The sequence below is a fragment of the Terrapene carolina genome, unplaced genomic scaffold, assembly GCF_002925995.2.
Source record: "Terrapene carolina triunguis isolate 2854851 unplaced genomic scaffold, T_m_triunguis-2.0 Scaffold69, whole genome shotgun sequence".
Taxonomy (NCBI): Eukaryota; Metazoa; Chordata; order Testudines; family Emydidae; genus Terrapene; species Terrapene triunguis.
This window is the reverse complement of record NW_020664420.1, coordinates 61,472,240-61,495,817: the sequence shown is the minus strand read 5'-3', so window position 1 is coordinate 61,495,817 and position 23,578 is coordinate 61,472,240. Positions and strand designations below refer to the sequence as shown.

At 38.4% G+C, this 23,578-nt stretch overlaps 1 protein-coding gene across 1 annotated transcript in view; it reads right to left on the bottom strand.

The window, feature by feature from the left end:
• Positions 1 to 23,578, bottom strand: part of WDR36 (WD repeat domain 36) — a 50,238-nt gene that overhangs the window by 4,893 nt on the left and 21,767 nt on the right. Inside the window, exons 11-21 of the mRNA XM_026649198.2 lie at positions 22,429 to 22,512; positions 18,425 to 18,579; positions 15,003 to 15,117; positions 14,200 to 14,365; positions 13,821 to 13,929; positions 12,752 to 12,831; positions 6,232 to 6,339; positions 3,717 to 3,814; positions 2,824 to 2,966; positions 2,040 to 2,159; positions 1,698 to 1,779 (exon numbers count right to left, since the gene is read on the bottom strand). Coding sequence (XP_026504983.1) covers positions 1,698 to 1,779; positions 2,040 to 2,159; positions 2,824 to 2,966; positions 3,717 to 3,814; positions 6,232 to 6,339; positions 12,752 to 12,831; positions 13,821 to 13,929; positions 14,200 to 14,365; positions 15,003 to 15,117; positions 18,425 to 18,579; positions 22,429 to 22,512 — 1,260 coding nt within the window. The remainder of the gene's footprint in view (positions 1 to 1,697; positions 1,780 to 2,039; positions 2,160 to 2,823; positions 2,967 to 3,716; positions 3,815 to 6,231; positions 6,340 to 12,751; positions 12,832 to 13,820; positions 13,930 to 14,199; positions 14,366 to 15,002; positions 15,118 to 18,424; positions 18,580 to 22,428; positions 22,513 to 23,578) is intronic.

Here is a 23,578-nt window from a genome sequence, read left to right as displayed (position 1 = left end):
CAAAATAGGATATAAAAAGTACCTAATTTTATCTTATGTTTTATCAATCTATCTCATGTTCTATCACCAACTAGCACTATGGCAGGGAACGTTAAACCAAAAAGTGTCAGTCACCACATGATAGAATATGCTATATAAAATGTACCTACCGACACCAGAGGAAGGAAAAAAGATGGATAAATCTTGAGACTACTAATTCTGATAGTTCCTTTAAACTAGAATTCTCAATTTTCTTAAAGCAGTAAGACATAACCAGGCTGGGCGATAATGACCTTGGTAGAGGGGTGTGAGGAAATAGCCCTCTCCAAACCACTCCCATCCCCACCACCCAGTTGCACTGGGCCTGATTCCTTAGTCACTCCATACACAGAATTCCATTTGAAATCTATGGAAATTCCACAAGCAAAGTGCCTGGAGGATGAAGCTCAGTACTCGGCTGGAGACAGTTTTCTGTAGAAACTGGCTGACAGGACAGCAGCACCTGTTTTCATACTGACAGCTTTATCATTGCAACAGAAAAATACAAACATGTGTTAAGTGAAAATCAAGTTTGCAGACTATTTTAGAATGCAGCAAAATGGCACAGACAAAAACGTGACATTTTCTTCATGCTTGTGATTTACTCCAGAACTTGATGTTAAGTTCTTTTTGCTGAACTTGGTCCTAAAGGGTGCATAGTTTGTTTTAAAAAAATGGAAAGGACTTCTTTCGTTTTACTCTCCCATAATTCAAACTACTGAAAATTTTTCACTCAAACTTAGCTTAGGACAAACAAAGCGTGAAAAATAACCCAAAATGTGAAAGTTGAGAGCATGTAAAAACAGGAGAAATTGTTACAATGGAAACCACTCTGCAACCCTATCAGGGACTGCTTTACTTTAAATTGCCAGTCTATGTTGTCTGCAAATTTCATTTATACCCAGTGTTAAATCTGAGATTCACACTCAAATGAAGGAGAACGTCAGAATAAGCTGGCTCACTTCAGAAACCTTATTTGAAGGGTCTAAGCAGCAGCAGAAGAAATCTTAGCAAAGCTGGCTGGCAAACAAGTCTCCAATGACAATCTACTGACGTTCCAGCTCTGCTCTTTTTAATCAACAGTTGCTTCTAAAATCCTATTTTAAAGTGGCTCTGCAGAGGCACCATTTAAACAAACAAATGAATCCACCAAGTATATGAATCTCTACAGGTGTTTCAAAGCATTTCAATTTCAAAATGCACCAAGTGTTAAGTTATCCAAAGAATTATTTTTTATAACCAATTATTTCTGTTTAAGCCTTATGTTTAAATTATCAAGAAGAGATCACAAGCCTTAAATTGTCTGAAATATGGTGAGCAGGCCATTCACAATAAAAGTTAATAAAAAGGTATTGCTTAGATAGTTCTAAAGAATCACCAGCATTAGACGTGCAGACATTATATTAAGCATCTACTGCCTGCCTTGCAGACCAGTGTTAGATCATCGTAAGTTTCCAGGTATCGCAGCATATTATCTTTAAGTCAATCTCATTCTCTCATGTAGTGGTTATATTTTATTTATTTTTTAACTGTTAACACGGTTTGCCTAGTGCTGCTGTCTTTGCAAATATATGCTAGACCTCTTTTCCATGACGTACTAATTCTTCATCAGAACTCAAACATTCATCCCAATATTAATAGTTTGTTACACTTGAATGATATTTCACACATTGACTTACACTCATTACTGCTCAAGGCTTCTTCAAGTTGAACGTAGAAATCAGATTTTTGTGCCAATACTCCAAGGTTTACTACCTTTGACTAAACAAAACAAAAAAGGTCACACACATCACTTGGAGCATATACCAATATACAATGTATACTTTCACATCCTACGAAGATATTTTTCATGGATAGGACAAAGCATTTGAAGAATCTGGATATAAATTCATTTTATATAAACAGTTGGCGCTGAAAAACTGTTTTGACAAACTTTAAAAGCCCTGTGAATAAAATTATGCCTGGGATATGCAGGGAAAAACATACAAAATATTCAAAACTCTATTCAGTTTTATCTTTACCTGCTGTCCATCATTTTCTTGCTTAGCAGCAGCATATCGCGGTATGAGGCCAGGAACTGTTGGGATGAAGAATGGAGCTGATTTGGGAACTTTCGGTGGCTCTCTTGGTTTATTCTTTTTCTGTTTAAACATTTGAATTAAAATCATCAGGTTTATCATAAAAGTTTTTGATTTTATAGATTTAAAAAAGAAATCCTTATTGGGAAGATAATCAGGACTGTTTAGAAAAACAAAACACTTCGATATTTGGGAAATATTTTATTGATTAACGTTAGGAAGACTCTTAAGAGAGTACATCTACAAAACTGTCCCAGGCATTATGAAATGCATTACAGATTTTCTGAATGAAAAATCCTAAAGTAATATTGAAGACAGAGGGAGGGTCTTTTGGACAAGCTCTTCTATGCCTGATGCAACTAATGCAGGGCATGTAAAGCTGTCTTTATGCCACTTTTCATTCCCCTCCCTTCCAGACACAGGTCTGGTGACACAACATAGAGCAGATTCATAGGGGTGTTTAAGCTGGTCTGACTGGAAAGTGCCCTCAGACAGGCCAGTGTAGTGGCCATAGTGGCTGAGGTGGTGATGCAAGAGTCATTATGCAATTCCTACACCCCCCAAGGAGTCCCTCCACTCCAGAGGAGTCCTAAGGCAACTGGTTAAGTCAGCTGTCTGTCTTGTGCTACCAGAACTATCCAAAGTAGATGGGTCAGGACCACAAGATCTGGCCCAGAAGCCACAATAATCAAAGCTTTTTCAGTATGAGGTGTGCATGTAATATTACCTTGATAACATCAAGATTGAGGAGGTTTTTCCATCTTGATTCAGACAGTGACGACAAGGTCACTAGCTGCTCTTCCAATTGCTCTGGTGAATTATAGTCTATCATTTCATCGCTTGTTTCTTCATCTCCTGTGATGTCCACATCTTTCAGAGACAAATTTCATTTATAAACACATGTAAACCAAAACAAGTTGTATCAGCACTGATGTAGGACGTTTACATGAAAATATATTTGAGTTATGGAGATCATTTTAAATATTTTGTACTCAAATATCTGATGTTACTGCCTGTGTAATATACTAAAATAACAAAAGTGATTGGCTAGCACAGTTACATGTGCCTTTCAGAGTAGCTGTTGATAATCCAAATATATATTATGGCAGCAAACTAATTTATGGTCTGTGTGTGTGGAGAAGCAGACGGGGCAACCGAGAGAAGGGGAAGAGAAATGTTTACTAATTATGGGACTCTGCTGATAATCTTTAGACTCTATTCATCTACTGAAGTGTGTACAATATTTATAGAATTGCTCATAGACAAATATGCATAGAATTACATACATGAAAGGAAAAATAGTCTTATCATTAATGCACTCTAAGGAGATCTGGGTTCTGTCCCTATGTCTGCCTCAGTCTCCCCGTGTGACTGAGCAAGTCATGTGATCCAGAAGCAGGAACTAATTTTAGTGACTAAGGTTAGTGTGCTACATTTTAAAACAGTAATTTCCCCAGAGATAGTAGAAAAGAGTCCTTATTTTAATTATAAGCAAATTTTTCCTGTTACATGAATTTCTTCGTGGTCGAAAACACTGAATTGTACACTGAGAAAATTAAACGTCTGCTATTTGAGGTTCATTACACAACAAGGAATAAGCCTCTTTCATCCCATGATTACCTTGTGCAGGGCAAGTTCCAGGAAGCATTATTACAGAAGGCTCATAATCTGCTGGAAGTGGCCGTAAAGAGACAAGCGAATACAAGGAACGGTTAGACCTGAATAATTGAGACAGATGACATATTAAAAACATTCGAATTTTTTTCAGACAAACATGTGGACAATTATTTTAAACAGTGTTTTTTAAATTTCTGATACTACTACGATATGACAAATCACTGACTTTCTTTCTCAAAGTTAGATTCACTCATCTCTACAAAAACTAACACAAAGTTCAAAACTTGGAAAAAGTCTTCTGTAAAACATTGGTACAAGTGAAAAATAACTTCCATGCTTTTAACAATCATGCTGCAAAAGCACATTTCAAGAATAACAAGCCATTATTACAAATGGCATTATTTCTACTACCATGTAAATTGCAGCACATTTTAAATTTCTCGTTCTCTAGAATGTGTGTTTATTATGTTGAGCAGAGGACAAGAGCTGGGATTTCTGGCTCTGATTTACTGTGTCATTTCACTTAATCTTTGCAGTTTATCTCTAAAAGTTAGACTCACCCACGTGAAGAGACTGTTTTTAGGCTTAATGTTTGTAAAGTTCTTTACATTTACACTCCTTGTACAAGGATTTCCCATATTATGATTAATTATTATGATGATCATCATCAAATAGCAATTATTCCTCCAATTTCTATGATCAGCAGAAATGTGTGTGAGGGAAGCTTGTGACAAATAAGGCCTAATCTATACTTAAAATGTTTTACTGGCATAGTCATGATGATTAAAATATAATTTTTTGCTAACCTAGCTATACTGGCAAAAGCCCTAGTGGAGACACAGCTACACCTGGAAAATTAAGTCCATTTGAATGGTTTAGCTTAGTTCACTCCAGGAAATGGTATAAGCTATAATATCAAAAGGACCTTTTTGCCGGTATATACTGAATCTGCACTAGGAGAGTTTGCCAGTACTGTTGTACTGGCTGTTTTTAAAGTCACCTAAAACAGGGAGGAAGTCTATCACCACCCCTATATCTGCCCAGCAGTTCCTATTGCTCCAAACCACCCAATCAATCATGTCTCCCCAGTCCCTTCATCAAGTCTTGTCCCCAGGCAATCCTGTCAACCCCAGATCGCCCATCAATTCTGCTCTCACATCTGTTCTGCCCTCTTCAGCCCCTCTCGTCTAGTCCTCCTATAGCTCCTGCATTTCCACACCCTCCTCCTCCCAGGCTTGGTGGGGGACGGGTTGCAGCAGGGCCCCCTGTGACGAAGTGGGACTGTTCTTAATGTTTCCTCTGAATACTGTGTGGGTGCCTCAGTTTCCCCTATGCATTTCTTAAGTCTCTAGGAGGTGGAATAAAGGCCAGTGTGCATAAATCACTGACACTCTATCTCCTAGCAACAAATGGACAGGGCCCTTCCCCCCTGCAAGAAAATAGCTAAAGGTGAACAAAGAGATCAGGTGACCTCCTGGCCCGGGAAAGAGACAAAGCCCAGAGGAGGAGGGGCTGGAGGGGGTTTTCAGTTTGGAGCTGGCTGGGGACTAGGAGTGAGGGCAGACGGGGGTGTCTCGCTCGCGTGGGGTGACCAGACAGCCAGTGTAAAAAATCGGGACGGGGGTGGGAGGGGGTAATAGGAGCCTATAGAAGAAAAAGACCCAAAAATCAGGACTGTTCCTATAAAATCGGGACATCTGGTCACCCTACACTCGCGGGACCCCAGAATGGACCCGGCAGAGGGGTGCCGTTCGCTGGACCGACAAGCTCTGTTTTAGACCATGTTCCTGTCATCTAATAAACCTCTGTTTTACTGGCTGGCTGAGAGTCACGTCTGACTGTGAAGTGGGGGTGTGTGCAGGACCTCTGGCTTCCCCAGGACCCCGCCTGGGCGGACTCGCTGTGGGAAGCGCACGGAGGGGCATATGCTGAATGCTCCCAGGAGAGACCCAGGAGGTGAAGCCGTGTGAGCTTCTTGTCCTGAAGACAGTCTGCTCCATGGGAGAGGAGGCTCCCCAAAGTCCTGACTGGCTTTGTGCGGAGCAGCTCCAGAGCATCACCCAGGGACTCCGTGACACCCCCTATCCCCCTTTCCGGGGTGTTGCAAGGAAGGAAGGAGGAAGGAAGGAAGAAGCAAAGGCGCCTTCCATTGGAGAGGACAGGGAAGGAGGGAGTGGAACCATCCTGAGCTGCTGGGCTTTCTGCTCCTCTTTCTCCTCCTGAGACTAAGCTGCAGTGAGGAGAAATTTTTAAAAAGGAAAATATCAGCTGATTGTTAGGAAAGTGTCTAGATCATGAGATATTTAATGGTAGAACTGTCCCCCTAAGAACAGAAGCCTTTTGAGAGTTTTGAACTGGAAAAGACAAAACAATGGAGAATATACTGAAAGGAACAATTCTTAATTTGCAGTAGAAGGATAGGGTGATTTAATAGGCCTTTTCCCAGCTCCAATTTCCATAATTCTATGCCCAAATAGGTAGATTTCTGAATATTTGTTAAAATGTATTATGTACTCACCATAGATAAATTCCAAGATCATCTACATGTGATGAAGCTAGAAAGTCTCCAGTAGGAGACATAGAAATGCTGATAGCTGCTGAGTCTAACAAAAAACAATCTATGAGGCTATGAAAAACAAACAAACAAACAAACAAACAAACAAAAAGGATTATATACCGGGCAATGAATTCATTTTCTTAACTTTCACATTTGCACTTAGATTATGGAAGCATACATACAAACTAGATTTTTTCAAATAATCCAATAAACTATGTGTATTTTAGCAGGTGGATGACACTAAAACCACTTACTAATCTTTATTACTTTAAGTCACCTCTGAGGCAGTATAATAAAGTTTTAAGTGCCCCCTACACACAGTTTTACATATTTTGTGAAAGTCAAGAAACCATTTCTCCACAGCCAATTCCACAGATTTACTACTAAATTGGTTTTTAGGGGCAAGAAAGTACATTTTATATTTTCAGTTAGATCTATATAGACACACTGTGTTTTTAGGCTCCCATCTTGTTTTCACCTCCCCATGCTCCCACCAATGGACTGCCACTGATTGCTAGCTTGTGTCACCTTACACGGCACAAAAGCACTGTTTGTTAGTGTCTCCCAACTAAACATTAAAATCAGCATAGCATCCTCAATTGTACTTGTATTCTCTCATTTTTCTCCCATCATAACTTGGAGAGGAAAATTCAATGTTTTGGGTTTTTTGTAATAGATTAAAAAAAACATTGGATTTTGTATTTTCTAAAAACCTCAACTACAACTGTTATTTTGACAATAATGAAGAAGAAAATAAATAGGCAATATCAGTTTAATTTAACAGCCTATCACCCTATAATAAACTCATTATACAGTTTTAATTGGTCACACCAGCACTTGTCTCCCAAGACTAATATTTTTGATCCTACATAAGTTACACATGATCAGGCCCTAACAGTGTATACACCACTTCCCACAACCTCTCCTGAAATTCAAAATCTGCACAGTATGGCAAGAAACTCCCTGCTAAGCAAGGAATTTGAAGTTATTATTTTAATGAGCATTTCTTCATATGCAAAGACACTTTGAAATAAAAAAAACTCTTTACTCTATATAGTGTAGGAGAGACAGTGCTTAGTAAATGAATCAGTGTTGTAGTGAACAAATCCATTTACTATAGGATTCCTGGTTCATTTACTGCAGTAATTGGAAGATGTGAAGTGAATGAAATGGGTCTGCAGGAAGAGAAAGGATGATTTTGGTTAAGGCAGCTTAATGACACTTGGAGAACAAGGTTCCTTCCCTGGCTCTGCAACACATGTCCTCTGTGATGCTATGCAAGTCACTTAAACCAAAGTTTTCACAGGTGGCCACTGTGTTTCTCTATGTTCTGAAAGCCCAACTTGAGTCACCTAGGGTCAGATTTTCGGAAGTGTAGAAGGTCACAACTGGAGCACGATATCAGTGGGAGCTACAGATGATCAGAATCGGGGGGGGCGAGGGGGGAGAAGAGCGAGATGAAGGTGGGAGAGATTCCAGAGGACTGGCAGAATGCAAATATAGTGCAAATGTATAAAAAGGGCAATAAGGACAATCCGAGGAATTACAAAACCAGTCATCTTAACTTCAATACCGAGAAAGATAATGCAGCAAATAATCAAGCAGTCAATTTGTAGACACCTAGAAGATGCTATGGTGACAAGTAACAGTCAATATGGATTTGTCAAGAACAAAACCATTCCTTTGACAAGGTAATGAGGCTTGTGAATCTGGGGGAAGCAGTAGATGTGGTGTATCTTGACTTTATTAAGGCTTTTGGTATGGTCTCACATGACCCTCTCATAAACTAGGGAAATACCTACCTATCTCATAGAACTGAAAGGGACCTTGAAAGGTCATCGAGTCCAGCCCCCTGCCTTCACTAGCAGGACCAAGTACTGATTTTGCCCCCGATCCCTAAGTGACCCCCTCAAGGATTGAACTCACAACCCTGGGTTTAGCAGGCCAATGCTCAAACCACTGAGCTATCCCTCCCCATAGATGGAGTTATTATAAAGGTGGGTACATAACTGGCTGGAAAACTGTTCCCACAGAGTAGTTATCAGGGCTCACAGTCAAGCTGGAAGGGCATATCGAGTGAAACCCGGCAGGGATTGGTCCTGGGACTGGTTCTGTTCAATATCTTCAGAAATGATTTAGATAATGGCATAGAGTATACACTTAAAATTTGTGAATGATACTACACTGGGAGATGGTTCAAGTGCTTTGTAGGATAAGATTAAAATTCAAAATGATCTGGACAAACTGGAGAAATGGTCTGAAGTAAATAGGATGAAATTCAATATGGACAAATGCAAAGTACTCCACTTAGGAAAGAACAATCAATTGCACACATACAAAATAGGAAATGATTACCTAGGTAGGAATACTGCGGAAGGGGGTCGGGGGGTTATAGTGAATCATATGCTAAATATGATCAACAGTATAACACTGTTGGAAAAAAAGCGAACATCATTCTGGGATGTATTAGCAGGAATGTTGTAAGCAAGACATGAGAAGTCATTCTTCCACTCTACTCTGCACTGATAAGGCCTAAATTAGAGTATTGTGCCCAGTTCTGGGTGCCACATTTCAGGAAAGATGTGGACAAATTAGAGAAAAGTCCAGAAGAGAGCAAAAAGAGTGATCAAATGTCTAGATTGAAAAAAATGGGTTTGTTTAGTCTGGAAAAGGGAAGACTGTGAGGGGACAGTATAATAGTTTTCAAGTGCATAAAAGGTTGTTACAAAGGAGGAGGGTGAAAAATTGTTCTCCTTAATGTCCGAGGACAGGAAAAAAAGCAATAGGCTTAAATTGCAAGGGAGGTTTAAGTTGGACATTAAGAAAAAACTTCCTGACGGGATAGGTAACCATAAAAAAAATTTGCCTAGGGAGATTGTGGAATCTCTGTCATTGGAGGTTTTTAAGAATATGTTAGACCAGTGGTTCTCAACTAGAGGTATGCATACCCCTGGGGATATGCAGAAGTCTTCCAGGGTATACATCAACTCATTTAGATATTTGCCTAGTTTTACAACAGGCTACATAAAAAGCACTAGCGAAGTCAGTACAAACTAAAATTTCATACAGACAATGACTTTATATTAATCTATATACTATACACTGAAATGTACATACAATATTTATATTCCAATTGATTTATTTTATAATTATATGGTAAAAATGAGAAAGTCAGCAATTTTTCAGTAATAGTGTGCTGTGACACTTCTGTATTTTTATGTCTGATTCTGTAAGCAAGTAGTTAAGTGAGGTGAAACTTGGGGTACGCAAGACAAAAATCACACTCCTGAAAGGGGTACAGTAGTCTGGAAAGGTTGAGAGCACTGGGTTAGACAAACACCTGTCAAGAACGGTTATTACTTAGTCCTGCCTTGAGTGCAGAAGACTGAGCTAGGTGACTTATTAAAGTCCCTTACAGTCCTACATTTCTGAGAGTCTAGAACATGTTTGTATTGTGAAGGGAAGAGCCAAAAGGGAAGGGACAAGAGTGGGTACGAGGGAGATCAGGAGATGTGATGGGGCCACTGGAGCGAGTGAAGGGAAACTTCTCCATCTGTGACAGCGGAGAAAGATGAGAGGAGTTGTAGGAAGGGGAAGTCACCTCGTGTTGTATTTAGTCAAAATTTCCCTTGGAAGAAATCAGAGATCCTGGGTGGAGAGAGAGGTGGGCATATGGGGAGCAGAGGGTTTGAGCAGTGAGCCAAAGGTAACAAAAAGGCATCTGGGATTGTGGGTGTGAGATTTAATTAAATTATGGTAGTAGAGTTGTTTAGCAAGGAAGATGGCAGAACTGAAGGAGGAGAGAAAAAATCTGTAATGCAGGAAGTCAGCCAGGTCACGGGATTTCCAACAGAGCTGCTCAGCAGCACAAGAGCAGAAGCATAGCAGTGGATATGGGGGGTGAACAAAAGAAGCCCCACAGATGCCTGTATAAAACCACTGTCTCTTGCAAGGAGAGAATCCATAAGCACTCAAAAAGGAAACGTAAGTCTGATGAGTTAGGCTGGGAGGGGCAGAAGGATGTGTTAGTGCATACTGAGATCACCAGGAAAAAATTCAAGGCTAGAGACAGAGTTAAAAAGATAACCCAGATTATGAGTACAGGGCATGTAAATTAACGTTAATTTGTCTGGTTTCACAGTAGCAGCCGTGTTAGTCTGTATCCGTAAAAAGAACAGGAGTACTTGTGGCACCTTGGAGACCAACAAGATTTATTTGAGCATAAGCAATTTTGCAACAGAAAGACTTCAAAAACAGACTCCAATGAGAAACTGCTGAGCTTGAACTGATTTGCAAATTAGATACCATTAACTCTGGCTTGAACAGAGACTGGGAATGGCTGAGTAATTACACTACTTGAATCTATTTCCTTATGATAACTATCCTTACATCTCTTGTCAACTGTCTATAATTGACCATCTTGATAATCACTACAAAAGTTTTTTTCCTGCTGATAATAGGTCACCTTAATTAATTAGCCTCTTAGCGCTGATATGGCATCTTCTCTGTATGTATAGATATACACTCTTGTTATATGTTCCATTCTATGCATCCGATGAAGTGGGCTGTAGCCCACGAAAGCCTATGCTCAAATCAATTTGTTAGTCTCTAAGGTGCCACAAGTACTCCTGTTAATTTGCCTGTCCAAGCTACACTGAGTAAGAAGAGAAATTTGCATACAGTTACATTAATTAAATTACATACAATCAAGCACAGATGGATCATCTATTTCTGTGAAATTTAAGGAGACCATTTAAACATCATTCAGATTTCAACAGAATTTATACACCACGTGCTCAATGAGTGGATAGAGTGCACACTAAAAACAGATGTATCATACCTTGTAAAAGATTGATGTTTTTGAATCAAATAAAATCTATGATTTTTCTTAAGTAGAGCTTCAAAGTTAGCAATTGTTTTTGTATGTCTAAAATAGCTCATATTCCTAATCATACTAAGGGAAAGTAAGACCTGCAGCTGAATTTTTAATGAGCATCATTGCTCTATTTCAGTATTTTCCTCTGCCTAAGCAAGAGCAAAACCATCTCTCTAAATTCCAAGCAAGATAAATTACCCTAATTTTTTTCAGACAGAATATGTCATGTCGATTCCATATCAACAAGAATTTTGCTAGAGTTATTTTGTTGTCTTCCTATCTCCAATATATATTATAAAATACAATAGCATCTATGTACTACAGTGACAGATGCAAATGTTAAACAAGCTAAACACTCAAGGCAAGTGCAGTGACGGTCTTAGATTGCCTTTAAACTTTATCATATGCTTTTCCAAGTCATTTCTTTAATAAGAAATGAAATCAACATTAAGAATCTATAACAGTTTTGAGGAGAGAAGAAGTTCTAAATTTAATTCATCCATTAATCTTTTGGTCTCTATCTTGAGGCATGACTTTCAACAATCTATTGACCAATCTTTCTGTGATACAACTCACATCATGTACTTTAAATGAAAGCCTTCATAAGGTAAATAATTTTCAGTTAATACTGTCATAGCAACAGAACAATGTAAACCTTCGAGCAATTGGGACCCAGCTCCACTAAAGGTATGTCTACACAGCAAAGAAAAACCTGTGACTGGTCCGACTTGGGCTCAAGGGGCTTGGGACATGGGGCTGTTTCATTACACTTTGGACTCAGGCTGTAAGCGGGATGAGAGGGTTCCAGAGCTTGGGCTGCAGCCCAAGCCCAGGAGTCTACACAGTAATGAAACAGCCCCATAGTCTGAGCCCTGTGAGCCCGAGTCAGGCCAGCCATGGGTTTTTCTTTGCTGTGTAGACATGCCCTGAGGTATCAGCCCAAATCAGGAAAGCACAAAGGGGGTCTGAAGTCACCTTTGTGCACATCTTTCCCACCTCCTGAATTATACTGTGTACTTCTCAACCAAAACTGAACATCCAGGGCAGAATATTCATTTTTGAGCAGAGGAGAAATTTTCGGGAAGTTTATAAGCAAGTAGAAATGGAAAATTAAAGTTGATTTGCGATCTTAACCTAGTGTTTGATACTACAGAAATGATAACAGACAGTCATTTATGCTTTTGAATTTACAAAGTGTTTTGCATTGACATGAAGCACCATTCAGGAAAGCAGAACATAAGGTTATGTGGTTTTATTATCAAAGTAAAACTGACCTTTTAACCTTTTCAGTTGTACATGTGCTTGAAAGTAAAAAACCAAGAAGTCCTATTGTTCACAATTTCAATGTCAGGCTTCAAACACTGCCTATACTGTAATTTTCTACTATACATTTCCATTTACAAGAGCTTCATAAAATGGCTATAAAAATTACTAATGCCAGACAAAACAAGTCAGTTTCAAATACTAATGTTCAACGAATATAAACTTTTTTAATTAGTGTAGGTTTATGGGAAATCGTCAATGCATCAAGTCTTTTTTGTGGTTTAATGCATGGAATTCATATGCAAGTAAGAGCGCTCTTCTACAGTACTTAAATTGACTTACCATCCAGATGGGAGGTCCCAAGTCTTAATGGTGCAATCCATTGATGCAGTTATTAGCCAACGGCCATCGGGACTGAAAGTCTATAATAATAATAATAATAATAATAATAATATATCTAAATAAGTATTTTAGAGCATACACGTCCTGCTTTAGTTCATAAGAGAAGATTGCATTGATAGTTTCATCCCAGTCCTAGGCAGACATTTGTCCACACAACAAAACTGATAGTCTCTGATCACAGGAGACCTAAGGCTAGAAAAGCAAGGGTGTAGCAGGATACCGTATAAGTGCAGTGACCCATATTATGTTTGTGGGCCCTCACTTTTGTGCACACAGACAGATATTCACCACAAAATGTAAAAGAAAAAAATATAAAAACATAAGACGTCAACATCAGAGATGTACTCATCTCTCGGTATTTGGAATCAATTAGTAACTGAATACAAATCCTGACAGCATTTTGAAAACAAATATCTAATGCACATCAGCATGTCACTCTTATGTGCTGTATAATAAACAAATATAGCTATGTTACAATAGATGCTTAAAACTACTGTTTATACTTCTGGTTTGTAGGGAATCGCTTGTGCCAATATAGAGACTTTGAAGAGATGGATAGCGTCCCAGTTGCTGCCCTCAATAACACCAGTGTGGCCTCAAATATCTGTTATATTACTTCTAAATTTTCATTTGATTAAGAACAAAAAATAAGGTTTTAGTTTAAAAAATGAATGTCTATCTGTCCTTTGGTAATAAAATTACAATAAAATTACAAGTCTGTACGGGTGAGCTAAAATTTCTATATTTACTATTTGAACATTGAGCATTTTAATCAGCAAGCTACATTAATTCTTAAGAGGACATATACACATGTATGGTTGCAGTTTCCAAAGGGGTACCCTGAATTTTTTGGCTTCTGCAGCTGAACACAACAAGAAGGGATCCAACTTAAACACACATTTATATTTTATTATCTGTTATATACAGACAACAAATCTATCACCCTCAAATTGAATTAACTTTTGTTGCAGATCGTGAGCACACAAATATGTACAGTATATACATTCACCATGTCATTAATCTGGCTGTGGTGTCCGGAGAACTTCCTGACGATCCTTCTTGTTTCTATATCCAAAACGCTAATGCCAAAGTCATCTGAGGCAATTCCCAGAATACCACTGGAAAGAATTAGTAGTATATATTGGCAATTAATATTCAGAGATAAAACAGACAAGCATATCCTAATATTAACCGACAAAATTTTATGTTCTACTGAAATTTCCTAAGCAAGACAAGTTTCCATTTCTTCTGCAATATAAAAAGCTCCTTGCAGGACTAACAGTCATTTCTAGCTTAAAATGTTAGGAAATGAAAGACATTTTTGTCATGGTCTTTAAGACTACAACAAAACAATTAAAGCTGCAACTGAAATAGTTTTAGATTCTCACCTGTCTCTGTGAAGCAGCATTGCACTTGGAGAAGAAGAGAGATTTGCAGAGTAAACTAGGTCCATGGTCTTGAACTTCCAGAATTTAATTAATCCTTCACTTCCACCTGTGATTGTCAACTGGTTTAATCCATCCACTGCTACCCCTCTAATGGCACCTTCATGTGCTTTAATCCAAAAGAAAAAAAATAAAATTACATTTCAGGGCTTTACACCTATCTTAGATACCTACATAGTGCCAATCACTGGGGAATCTAGGTTCCTTCAGAGCGAAAGACAGATTTAAACAAGAGGAAGGTATCAGACAAACAATAGTAAAGCCCCCTGACAACTATAACTTGAATATTATAAGTTTATATACTTATCCAGTGCTTTCCATGTGTGCACAGGCCAATTCTGTTTAATTGATTAAGGTACAGATAACTAAGCATTAGTGTGACATAATGAGATATACAAAAAAATATGCTAAGAACAAGATTAAGATGGCAATTCAAAAGGTTTTAACTGAACAATTTTTCACGTTGTTGACACAAAGCAGAATATTAGCCTATGTTAATAGTAGCCTATTAGTTTATGTTACTTAAAATTAACTAGATGCCAACTCCACAACTATCCACAGTAGCGGGAGTGTTGTTGTCCTTCACTCAGAGAGAATAAAAGACAAGTTAACTGTAGAGTAGAGTAACCACAGCCACCTGTTGCTTCAATAGCAAGATTCCTGCATTCCACCCAGAAGCTACAATAAAAGTCTTTCAATTTGCAGCTATTCTCTTAGGGTGTAATTAAAAAAAAAAAAAAGTTCACCTTTTTCTTTTCCATAATGTCCTCGGTGAATGCCAGACTGCATGTTGTATACATCTACATGTCCTGTTGAAAGCCCAATTACAGCAAAGTTTCCACATGTAGTAATGTCAACTACCTTTAAAGGGAGAAAAAAAAATGAGAAAGGAACATAAAACGCATAGCTCATTAGCAAAGAAAAAATATGTTTAATTGTAAATGTGCTTGTCTATCTACAGCAGTTACAAAGCACCTCATATTGAGAAAGGAAAATCTTCAAAATCTCTATATTACAATTCTCTTGTGGTTTTAACATTAAGAACATAAATGATGGTTTATCTTCTCCCACACAGAAAGGAAAGCTATATTTGCTTTCTTGAGAGAAGTTATGATAAAAATGAGCACATGGCAGAAAGACTAAGCAATGAAGATGAGAGTACACAAATAAACAAATTAGTGACATTCTCATAGCCACCTAATTGTAAACAACATTTATCATTAGTCACATGCATCTTAATGCCTGATATGATATGATCAGTGTAACCTAAAAAATAAAATCTATATGATTAGCCCTCCATTGCACAAAAGGACATGTTAGGGAAGTTAACTTCAAAGTCTGCTGCCACCGTACTTTGGTGCTAGAAATGGAGTAACAGTATCTGAAAACAATCAACCATGATGCATGCAGAAAAGAGATGAGAGTTTACATTTTAGATCTTTCAACCCAGAACTTAAGAAGGAAGAGACATCACAAAGAGGGGTCTGGATACATGTGTGTGAACAGACACAATCCAAGACCCACAATCCAGTCTAATAGTTATACCCACTGTACCACCACCAAATTCCATAGTCAGCTAGTTATTCTCCTATAATGGGATAACTTGTAAATTTCCTGATGGACCACTGATTACCCCTTCAATATATACAAAGAATTCTCTTGTCTAAATTATCCATGTCTAAAGAAGCCTGAACTAGCTGCTTAGCAATATATTTACTTATTCAATTGGAAAAGATTTCACACTCATTTGTACTAAGCACTCTGTATTTTGGTTGCTATTCTTGCTGATAGAACTATTATATGCATTTACCTCAAACTACCATCAAATTCCTGTCACCAAATGGAAAAGAATTAACTAGGGGCAGAGATCAGTGATATTGCATAAGAGAAAACAAAACAGAAAATAAAAAATTTATTCTGAACGAAGTTCAGGGAAGTCATTATAGAAGGAGTACCAGCAATCCCTGTTGAGGTTGCCTAACTTTTTCCATTATAAAGGATTAAGACCTTTTCTTTGAGAAGCCCTTACACTTCCATAGTTTGCAGCAGACCTTTGAAATTCGGCAGGGAGAATGCCATTAACTAGAGAAGTGCCTTTTCTTTGTCCCATGAAATTCCACTCAGACGTAGCCACAATATAAATTGTTTTAAGAAAGAATCACCATTTTCCTTCTCTCACTTGGGTTCCTCGGGAAATTATTATTTTGGCAGGATGCCAACATTTAATGTGAAGCTTCTAAGATGGGTTTATGCTTCTACCCAAGCAGCAGCTACACTCCCCAACACCCACCCATACTGGAACATCTGGGAGCTGCCAAAGTAGTGGAGGCAAGAGGAGTAAGGAGTGGGGCCCACTTCTACTCTCCAACCACACTTTTCTCTGGACCAGGCACACAACACCAGCCTCACTTTTCCTCCTCTGGGGGCACCACATGGGGCAGAAGCTTCCCCAACTCCGATAGGCTCAGACTACAGAGCATCGAGAAGGGCTCCCTCCAACCAGACTTAGTACATGTACTTATTCAATGCACAGGTTGGATATCAAGGAGGCAGAATTAAGATTACATGTGCAATCCTAAATCTGGCATTTCCCAACTTTTGAGTGCTTGACTCTGCGCCCTTAACATTCTTTCAATGTACTTTTTTTGCATGCAACTTAGAAACATACAGTATCTCCTCACTTAAAGTCGTCCCGGTTAATGTTGTTACGCTGCTGATCAATTAGGGAACATGCTTGTTTAAAGTTTTGCAGTGCTCCCTTCTAATGTCGTTTAGCAGCCGCCTGCTTTGTCCACTGCTTGCAGGAAGAGCAGCCTGTTGCAGCTAGCTGGTGGGGGCTTGGAACCAGGGTGGACCCCTCTATCAGCTCCCCGTTCCCCTAAATTCCCTGTGCTGCAGCCGCCCAGCAGGCTATCAATTAGCAGTTCAGCTGCCCCTTCCCCCACTGCCATGTGCTGCTCCTGCCCTTTGCCTTGGAGCTGCTCCCAGAGACTCCTGCTTGCTGTGCGGAGGTAGAAGGGGGAGAGGGCTAATGTCAGGGTGTCCCCCTCCTCCCTGATCCTGCACCCCACTTACCCCTTCTCCATATAGAGCAGGGAAGCGACACGGGTGGAGAGAGACAGAGAGCTTGGGGCAGCATCTGTTGTCTCAACTTCCTGATCCACTTAAAAAGACAATGCACTTAAGAGTGGGTCAGCTTACTTAAAGGGGCAGTGTGCATCTCCCTCTCTCTCTCCCCCACACACAAGGTGTGGGTCTGTCTCTGTCTGCTATGCTGTCTCCCCTCCCTCGTGTTCCTGCTGCCTTGTGTGAGAGGTTACAACAACAACGTGTTAACCCTTGAGGGCTCAGCCGAGTGCTAATTCATCATTTAGCAGCAAGGCATTCCCTGGGAAATATCCCTCCCTCTTCTACCCTCTAACTTCACCACCTCAACCAAGCTTCACAATCATCATAGCTGTGAACAGTATTAAATTGTTTATTTAAAACGTATACTGTGTGTATATCTATAGAATATATAGTTTTTTGTCTGGTGAAAAAAATTTCCCTGGAACCTAACCCCGCCCCCATTTACATTAATTCTTATGGGGAAATTGGATTCGCTTAACATTGTTTTGCTTAAAGTCGCATTTTTCAGGAACATAACTACAACGTTAAGCGAAGAGTTACTGTACCTATCATTTTCAAAGGTGTTAATCTTGAGAAAATATTGCTTAACATACCCATACAAAACTGTCACGACAGTTTACCAGCCCGGGAACAAAATCTTCTCTCCCACCATAAACAAAGATGAAAGTGAGAGGAACAAAGGTACACCTTGACTATTTAAATGTCTATGGAGAAACTACAAATCTTCAAATAATTGGAGCTCATAAAACTAAAATTTGTTTTCCTCCCCCATGTATTTCTAATTCAGGAGACAATTTTAGATAACTTGGAGTTTCAAGATCAATAAGATTGAAATAGTCAGCATTTACTTTATTATTTTACTCACTTATAAAAAATTATTAACCCCAATGTAGCTGATAAGTAGAATTTTGCAAGGCTTATTTAGATCTTTACCAAATACTTCTTGGTTTTAAGTATTCAGTTTCTGTGCAACTGGATAGCAAATTAGCAGCCATGCCACAATATTGAAGAAATAAGATTACCCCAAAACCAAACTTACTGTTGCATATACATCAAGAGGCTTGTTTTTGCTGAATGCTTTTGGTTTCAGTTTATGGGCTCCCATGGAAGTTTTCTGGTAGTTCCAGGTTGTACAAGTTATATAACCTTGATGGCAAGCAATGATCCCATCCCAGTCATTCTGACGTGCTATCTCTGTAATACAATCCAAACTGTTACTCTAGAAACTGACATTCTGAAGTCAGAGAGATTCTTACATCACAATTTATAAAATTAGTTCCAAAAGCCATTGCAATTTTATATTTTCATTAACTAGACAAAAGGCTAAGTTAAAAAAAACGCTAGAGTAAACATTGTTAAAAAACATTTTAAAATATTTTTGGAGATTTTAATAAACCTGAACCACATAAGGAAGCTACATTCTCACCACTAGGATATAAGTTGCCACAATCTATATTTGTGAGCATTCTGTACACCAGGGTGGATACATTTTAAAAAGTTATCAAAACATGTTTTGCATTTAAAACTGATTTATTAAACAAAAGTAAGTATCTGTTGTATTTAATTAATTGAGCTGATTGTTTCTGATCACTACATCCTTCAAGATTTTAGAACTAGTAGATTTCAACCTCTCACAGCAAGTTTTTATTCATACCTTTGAAGAGAAAAACAAAACAAACAAAAAACAATCCAAGCTTTCCTGCTTTTTCAACTCCCAACTGGTTTCTTAACTTTGAATGAACCATCAAACTGAACTAGTTGAATAAACCAAAATGAAGAAAATATTCTCTTTTCACCTGCAGACAAGGTTACTGCTGTCAAAAACTGGTTAGCACTTGAACAAACTCTGGTTCCAGACACTTAGCAAGTAACTTCCACCAGTTCAGTAGTTTCAATTTCTTTAAAACTTAGCAGCAAACATGTACTGCTTTATATTGTTTTTTGTATTTCAATCTAAATAATTAATAGATTATAAGAAGTTAGGCCTTAATATAGGTTGTCAATTTCAATTTAATTTTAAATGGATCTATTTAAAAAAAACAACAAACCAACCTATATTTAATTTAAATAAAAAATTGAATTTTAATTTTTTAAATAGATTTTTATCCACATTGCTGAACCCTTTTACTAGGCTTAACTGAACAATAAAAGTCTGCACAACTTTGTACACTGAAATAAAAGAAAAGCCAAGTGAAATTCATGCTTCCGAAAACTGCTAGTTAAAAGCCCTGGAGATTGAAATCTACTGCAGAGCACTCTCCAGTAGACTCCGGTACCCAAGAGAACAAGAGGACTAAGGTAAGTCGACTCAGCGCGGTGTAGACACCGCAGTAAGTCAACCTAAGCTACATTGACTCCAGCTACAGTAGTGTAACTTAGGTAGACTTACCACAGTAGTGTAGACATAGCCTTAGACTACCAAAGGACCCAATTAAAGCCAACTGTTGTGGTCATTTGTGTATCATGGATATTTGTTCACCAGGAAATGGAACAAGACTACCACCTTATTTCCAAGTAGGCTGAGTCAGACAGTAACTTTCTGTCCCTACCTAACTGGACTGGACATGAACATGAACAGGAAAACTGGAGGTACAAATTTCTATAATACATCCCCCCCAAACGTTTAATACGATAGTGGTTTGCACTTTTTAATTTAACCAGTAATATTTTAAAAAAATATCTATAACTCACTGGAGGATAAGATTTTCATTTTGCCCACCAACAAGGTAAGGGTGCATTGTCTGTAGGCATCTCATCCCTATATTCTCTCAAAAACAAGACGTGAAAGTTCATCAATTTGATTTTATTATTAATTTTCTCTATTGCAGTAGCACCTAGAGACCCCAACTGAGATCAAAGCCAAACTGCGAAAGATGCTGTACAAAACACATAGTATGAGGCCACCACTGTCCCAAAGAGCTTATAACGGTTATCCAATACATATATGTTGGGCATAGTATACATCACATTAATAGATATTATGTGCATGGTATTAATATAATATGTATGATATGTATTGGTGTTGGGAAATTATGTTAGCTGAATGTAGTCTGCTCTTCCCACAATTCTGTTGACCCATGTCAAGCACCCCACAACACTTTGCAAAGCTGAAGTCAGCTTTGGCATTAGAAAAATAGGAAATCTGTCAAAGCAAAAATGCATAAATACTTTGTACCAAGTTCAGTTAGGAAGTAGGTACAGCGGTGTGGATAAAAATAAATTTAAAAAATTAAAATTCCAACTTTATTTAAATTAAATACAAGTTCATTTTAAAAAAAATAGACCTATTTAAAATAAAATTGAAATTGACAACCTATATTAAGGCCTAAACTTAACACTTGGAATGTAGTATTCAAAACAAAATAAGGGCAATTGTAAGAGGAACCAAGGACAAAGCTAGCACAAACTAATAGGTTAAACTTAGAGTTTAAGTGATGTGTGAAGTTTTGTAACTTGTCAAGTCATACTATAAATACTACTATCTGAAATGCTATCTTTGAAGCACACCTTCTGTGTAAGGTGAATATGCTGCAAAAATCTGCTTCTGGAAGGAGGGTACACATGTCTCCTTTTTGTATTGTACTGCTTTGTCTCTAGACAATAAATTTGGCTAAGTTCAGTTATTTAGTCTGGAACATTTTAAATAACGAACCGCAAGTATAGTCAAACAATATAACCAAAATAGACAAGAAAAATGCACAGGAAGGGAAACAGAAGTATCGAGAGGTGAAGTGATTTGCCCAGGGTCACACAGTAGGTCAATAACCATGCTAGGAATAGATCTCAGGTCTCCTGGCTCCCACTCCAGTAACTTTATCCACTAGAGCACATTCCACATCAGATGAATTTTAAATATTTTAACACCCTTGAAAGACCTGCACCAATGGCCAACAAGTTTATGGAACTTAAGGACATTGAATATAGCCCTATGATAGCAATTACAGAAACAATGAGTAACAATTACTATTGAAAGAGCCAAACCAGGTGTGTGTGTGTGTTATGCAATATACCAGGGGTCGGCAACCTGATTTTTAGTGGCACTCTGCTGCCAGCCGGGGTCCCGGCTGCCGCTGCCTGCCTGGATGAACGGAACCCCTGCTGCCGGTCTGGGGTTCCGTCTGCCGGCCCCTGTAAATGTAAAATGTATTACTGGCACGCGAAACCTTAAATTAATGAAGACTTGGCACACCACTTCTCAAAGGTTGCCGACCCCTGTAATATATGAACACCCAAAATGTAAGCTTTAAAATTACACAAATTATAATTGAACATTTGTTTTTACAATATGTAGGCTATTAATGTGTTGACATTGTTAAAATGAAATTGCAACTACAATTGCTTTTGCTTCTGGTGCAAGAGGATGAGTTTTTGGGGCCTTAATCTTAAGGAGAAAATCCTTCCAATGTATTAACATGACAAACAAAAAATCCAGTTTGAGAATCATCATATTGTAGGCACTATCAAAAAATAATGAAATATTTCTCTGCATACGTTCATCTACATACAATTTTACTGACAATGCAGGATACACACATTAGTAACAGTAAGAATTTAACTATGCCATGAACACGTGTTAATCACAAATAGCTATTTCCTTTCACTAGCAATTTCTCCCAGCTGGTCCCCCTGTCAGCTAATCCTATAAACTCAGTCGTGAAAATATAAAGAAAGTTAAGGTGTTTCTGACTTGTGTATCACCAACAATAAAGATCCTGCAATCAAAATTTAGTGAAATCTCCGATGATGCATGAGCCAGAGTAAAATCCAGTTCACTCTTAGACACCCGTATTGAGTCTGAAGCTCTAATGAGAGTACTCAGAGGGAACAGTTTATATAAAAATGCCACCTTTTTACCCAGCTAGTCACAGTTCAGTATATAAAGAGTTGTACCATTCTAATATATCTCCTCAAAAAGATTAATTAGGGTTTCTGATAAATTAGTAAATTTATGAATATGTTACCAAAAATGTAAAAATGAAGAAGCAGGTTACTGTGAGCAGAGGGACGACTCCTCTCCTACATATGACATAAAATATTACCTACCTGTTGCAAATGCAGTAATAGGTGGAAGAGCCATTGTATCATACTGAAGACCTTTCCTTTTTGATTTCTTTTTGTTTATAGAACCTTTAAAATACCAGAAAAATGTCAGCAACTCTCAGTCAGTTAAAAATATATGCAGCCACAAATTTTCCTTAAGGTATAGACAATCTACTAAATGTAAAGGTCACAGTAAAAATATAGAATACATTAATCTTTTGTTTAAAAAACATTTCTAAAATGTATAAATTAAAACTTTTAACATTAAAGTCTAATAGATAAAACTCATAGCACTGCTTATAAGGTTGTCCAGCACTTCCCACTATAAAGACCTTGTTTTCAGTTGCTTAAATTCTGCCACACTAACTGCTCAGGGTAAGATTTTTCATACTGAATGCCCGCCTCTGATGGAACAGTTTGGGAAAGTTTCAGCACAAACCATTCAGCCATTTCGGAGATTGAGATTAGAGGAAAAAATTGTTTTGCCCATGTTAAAAAATTCCTCCAATCATTTTGCTGAGAAGCTCCAGTTCCTCCATGCTTTGGAATCAGGACTTGAAATTTAGCATGCAGGGGGGCTGTTACCCTGGTGTCAAGGACACAATCCCATGCTCTGGATGTCCCTAGACCTCTGGTTGCTAGAAGCTGGGACTGGATGACAGGAGATGGATCACTCAAGAAATTGCCCTGTTCTGTTCATTCTCACTGAAACATCTGGCACCAGCCACTGTTGGAAGACACAATATTGTGCTAGATGGACCATTGGTCATACTGGGTCAGACCATTCTTGTGTTTGGGATGCGCCTTTTGCTGTTCCTGGTAAAAATCTCACCAAATTTGGCCAAGTTATAAGCCTTTGAAAAAATAATTCACACATGCTCAGTAGCAACTTCTAAGAGTTTGGCACCTAAACTCTCAGAAGAGAGAGTCTGTATTGGGCACGCTCCAGCCCATGGCAAAACGGCTGAATCAGGACTTTCCCTCCAATTGCTCCTTTCAGCAGCCAGAAGCTGCTGTGGCAGCAGGCACTGGAACCAAGAGCAGAGAGCTTCTCTCTCCTGTGCTCTTGATGATCTCCCTGCTGGAGCCCACAAACAGCATGAAGTAGCAGCCCGACTCCAGTGCAGAGGGAACAAGAGCTGGACTAGTGGTG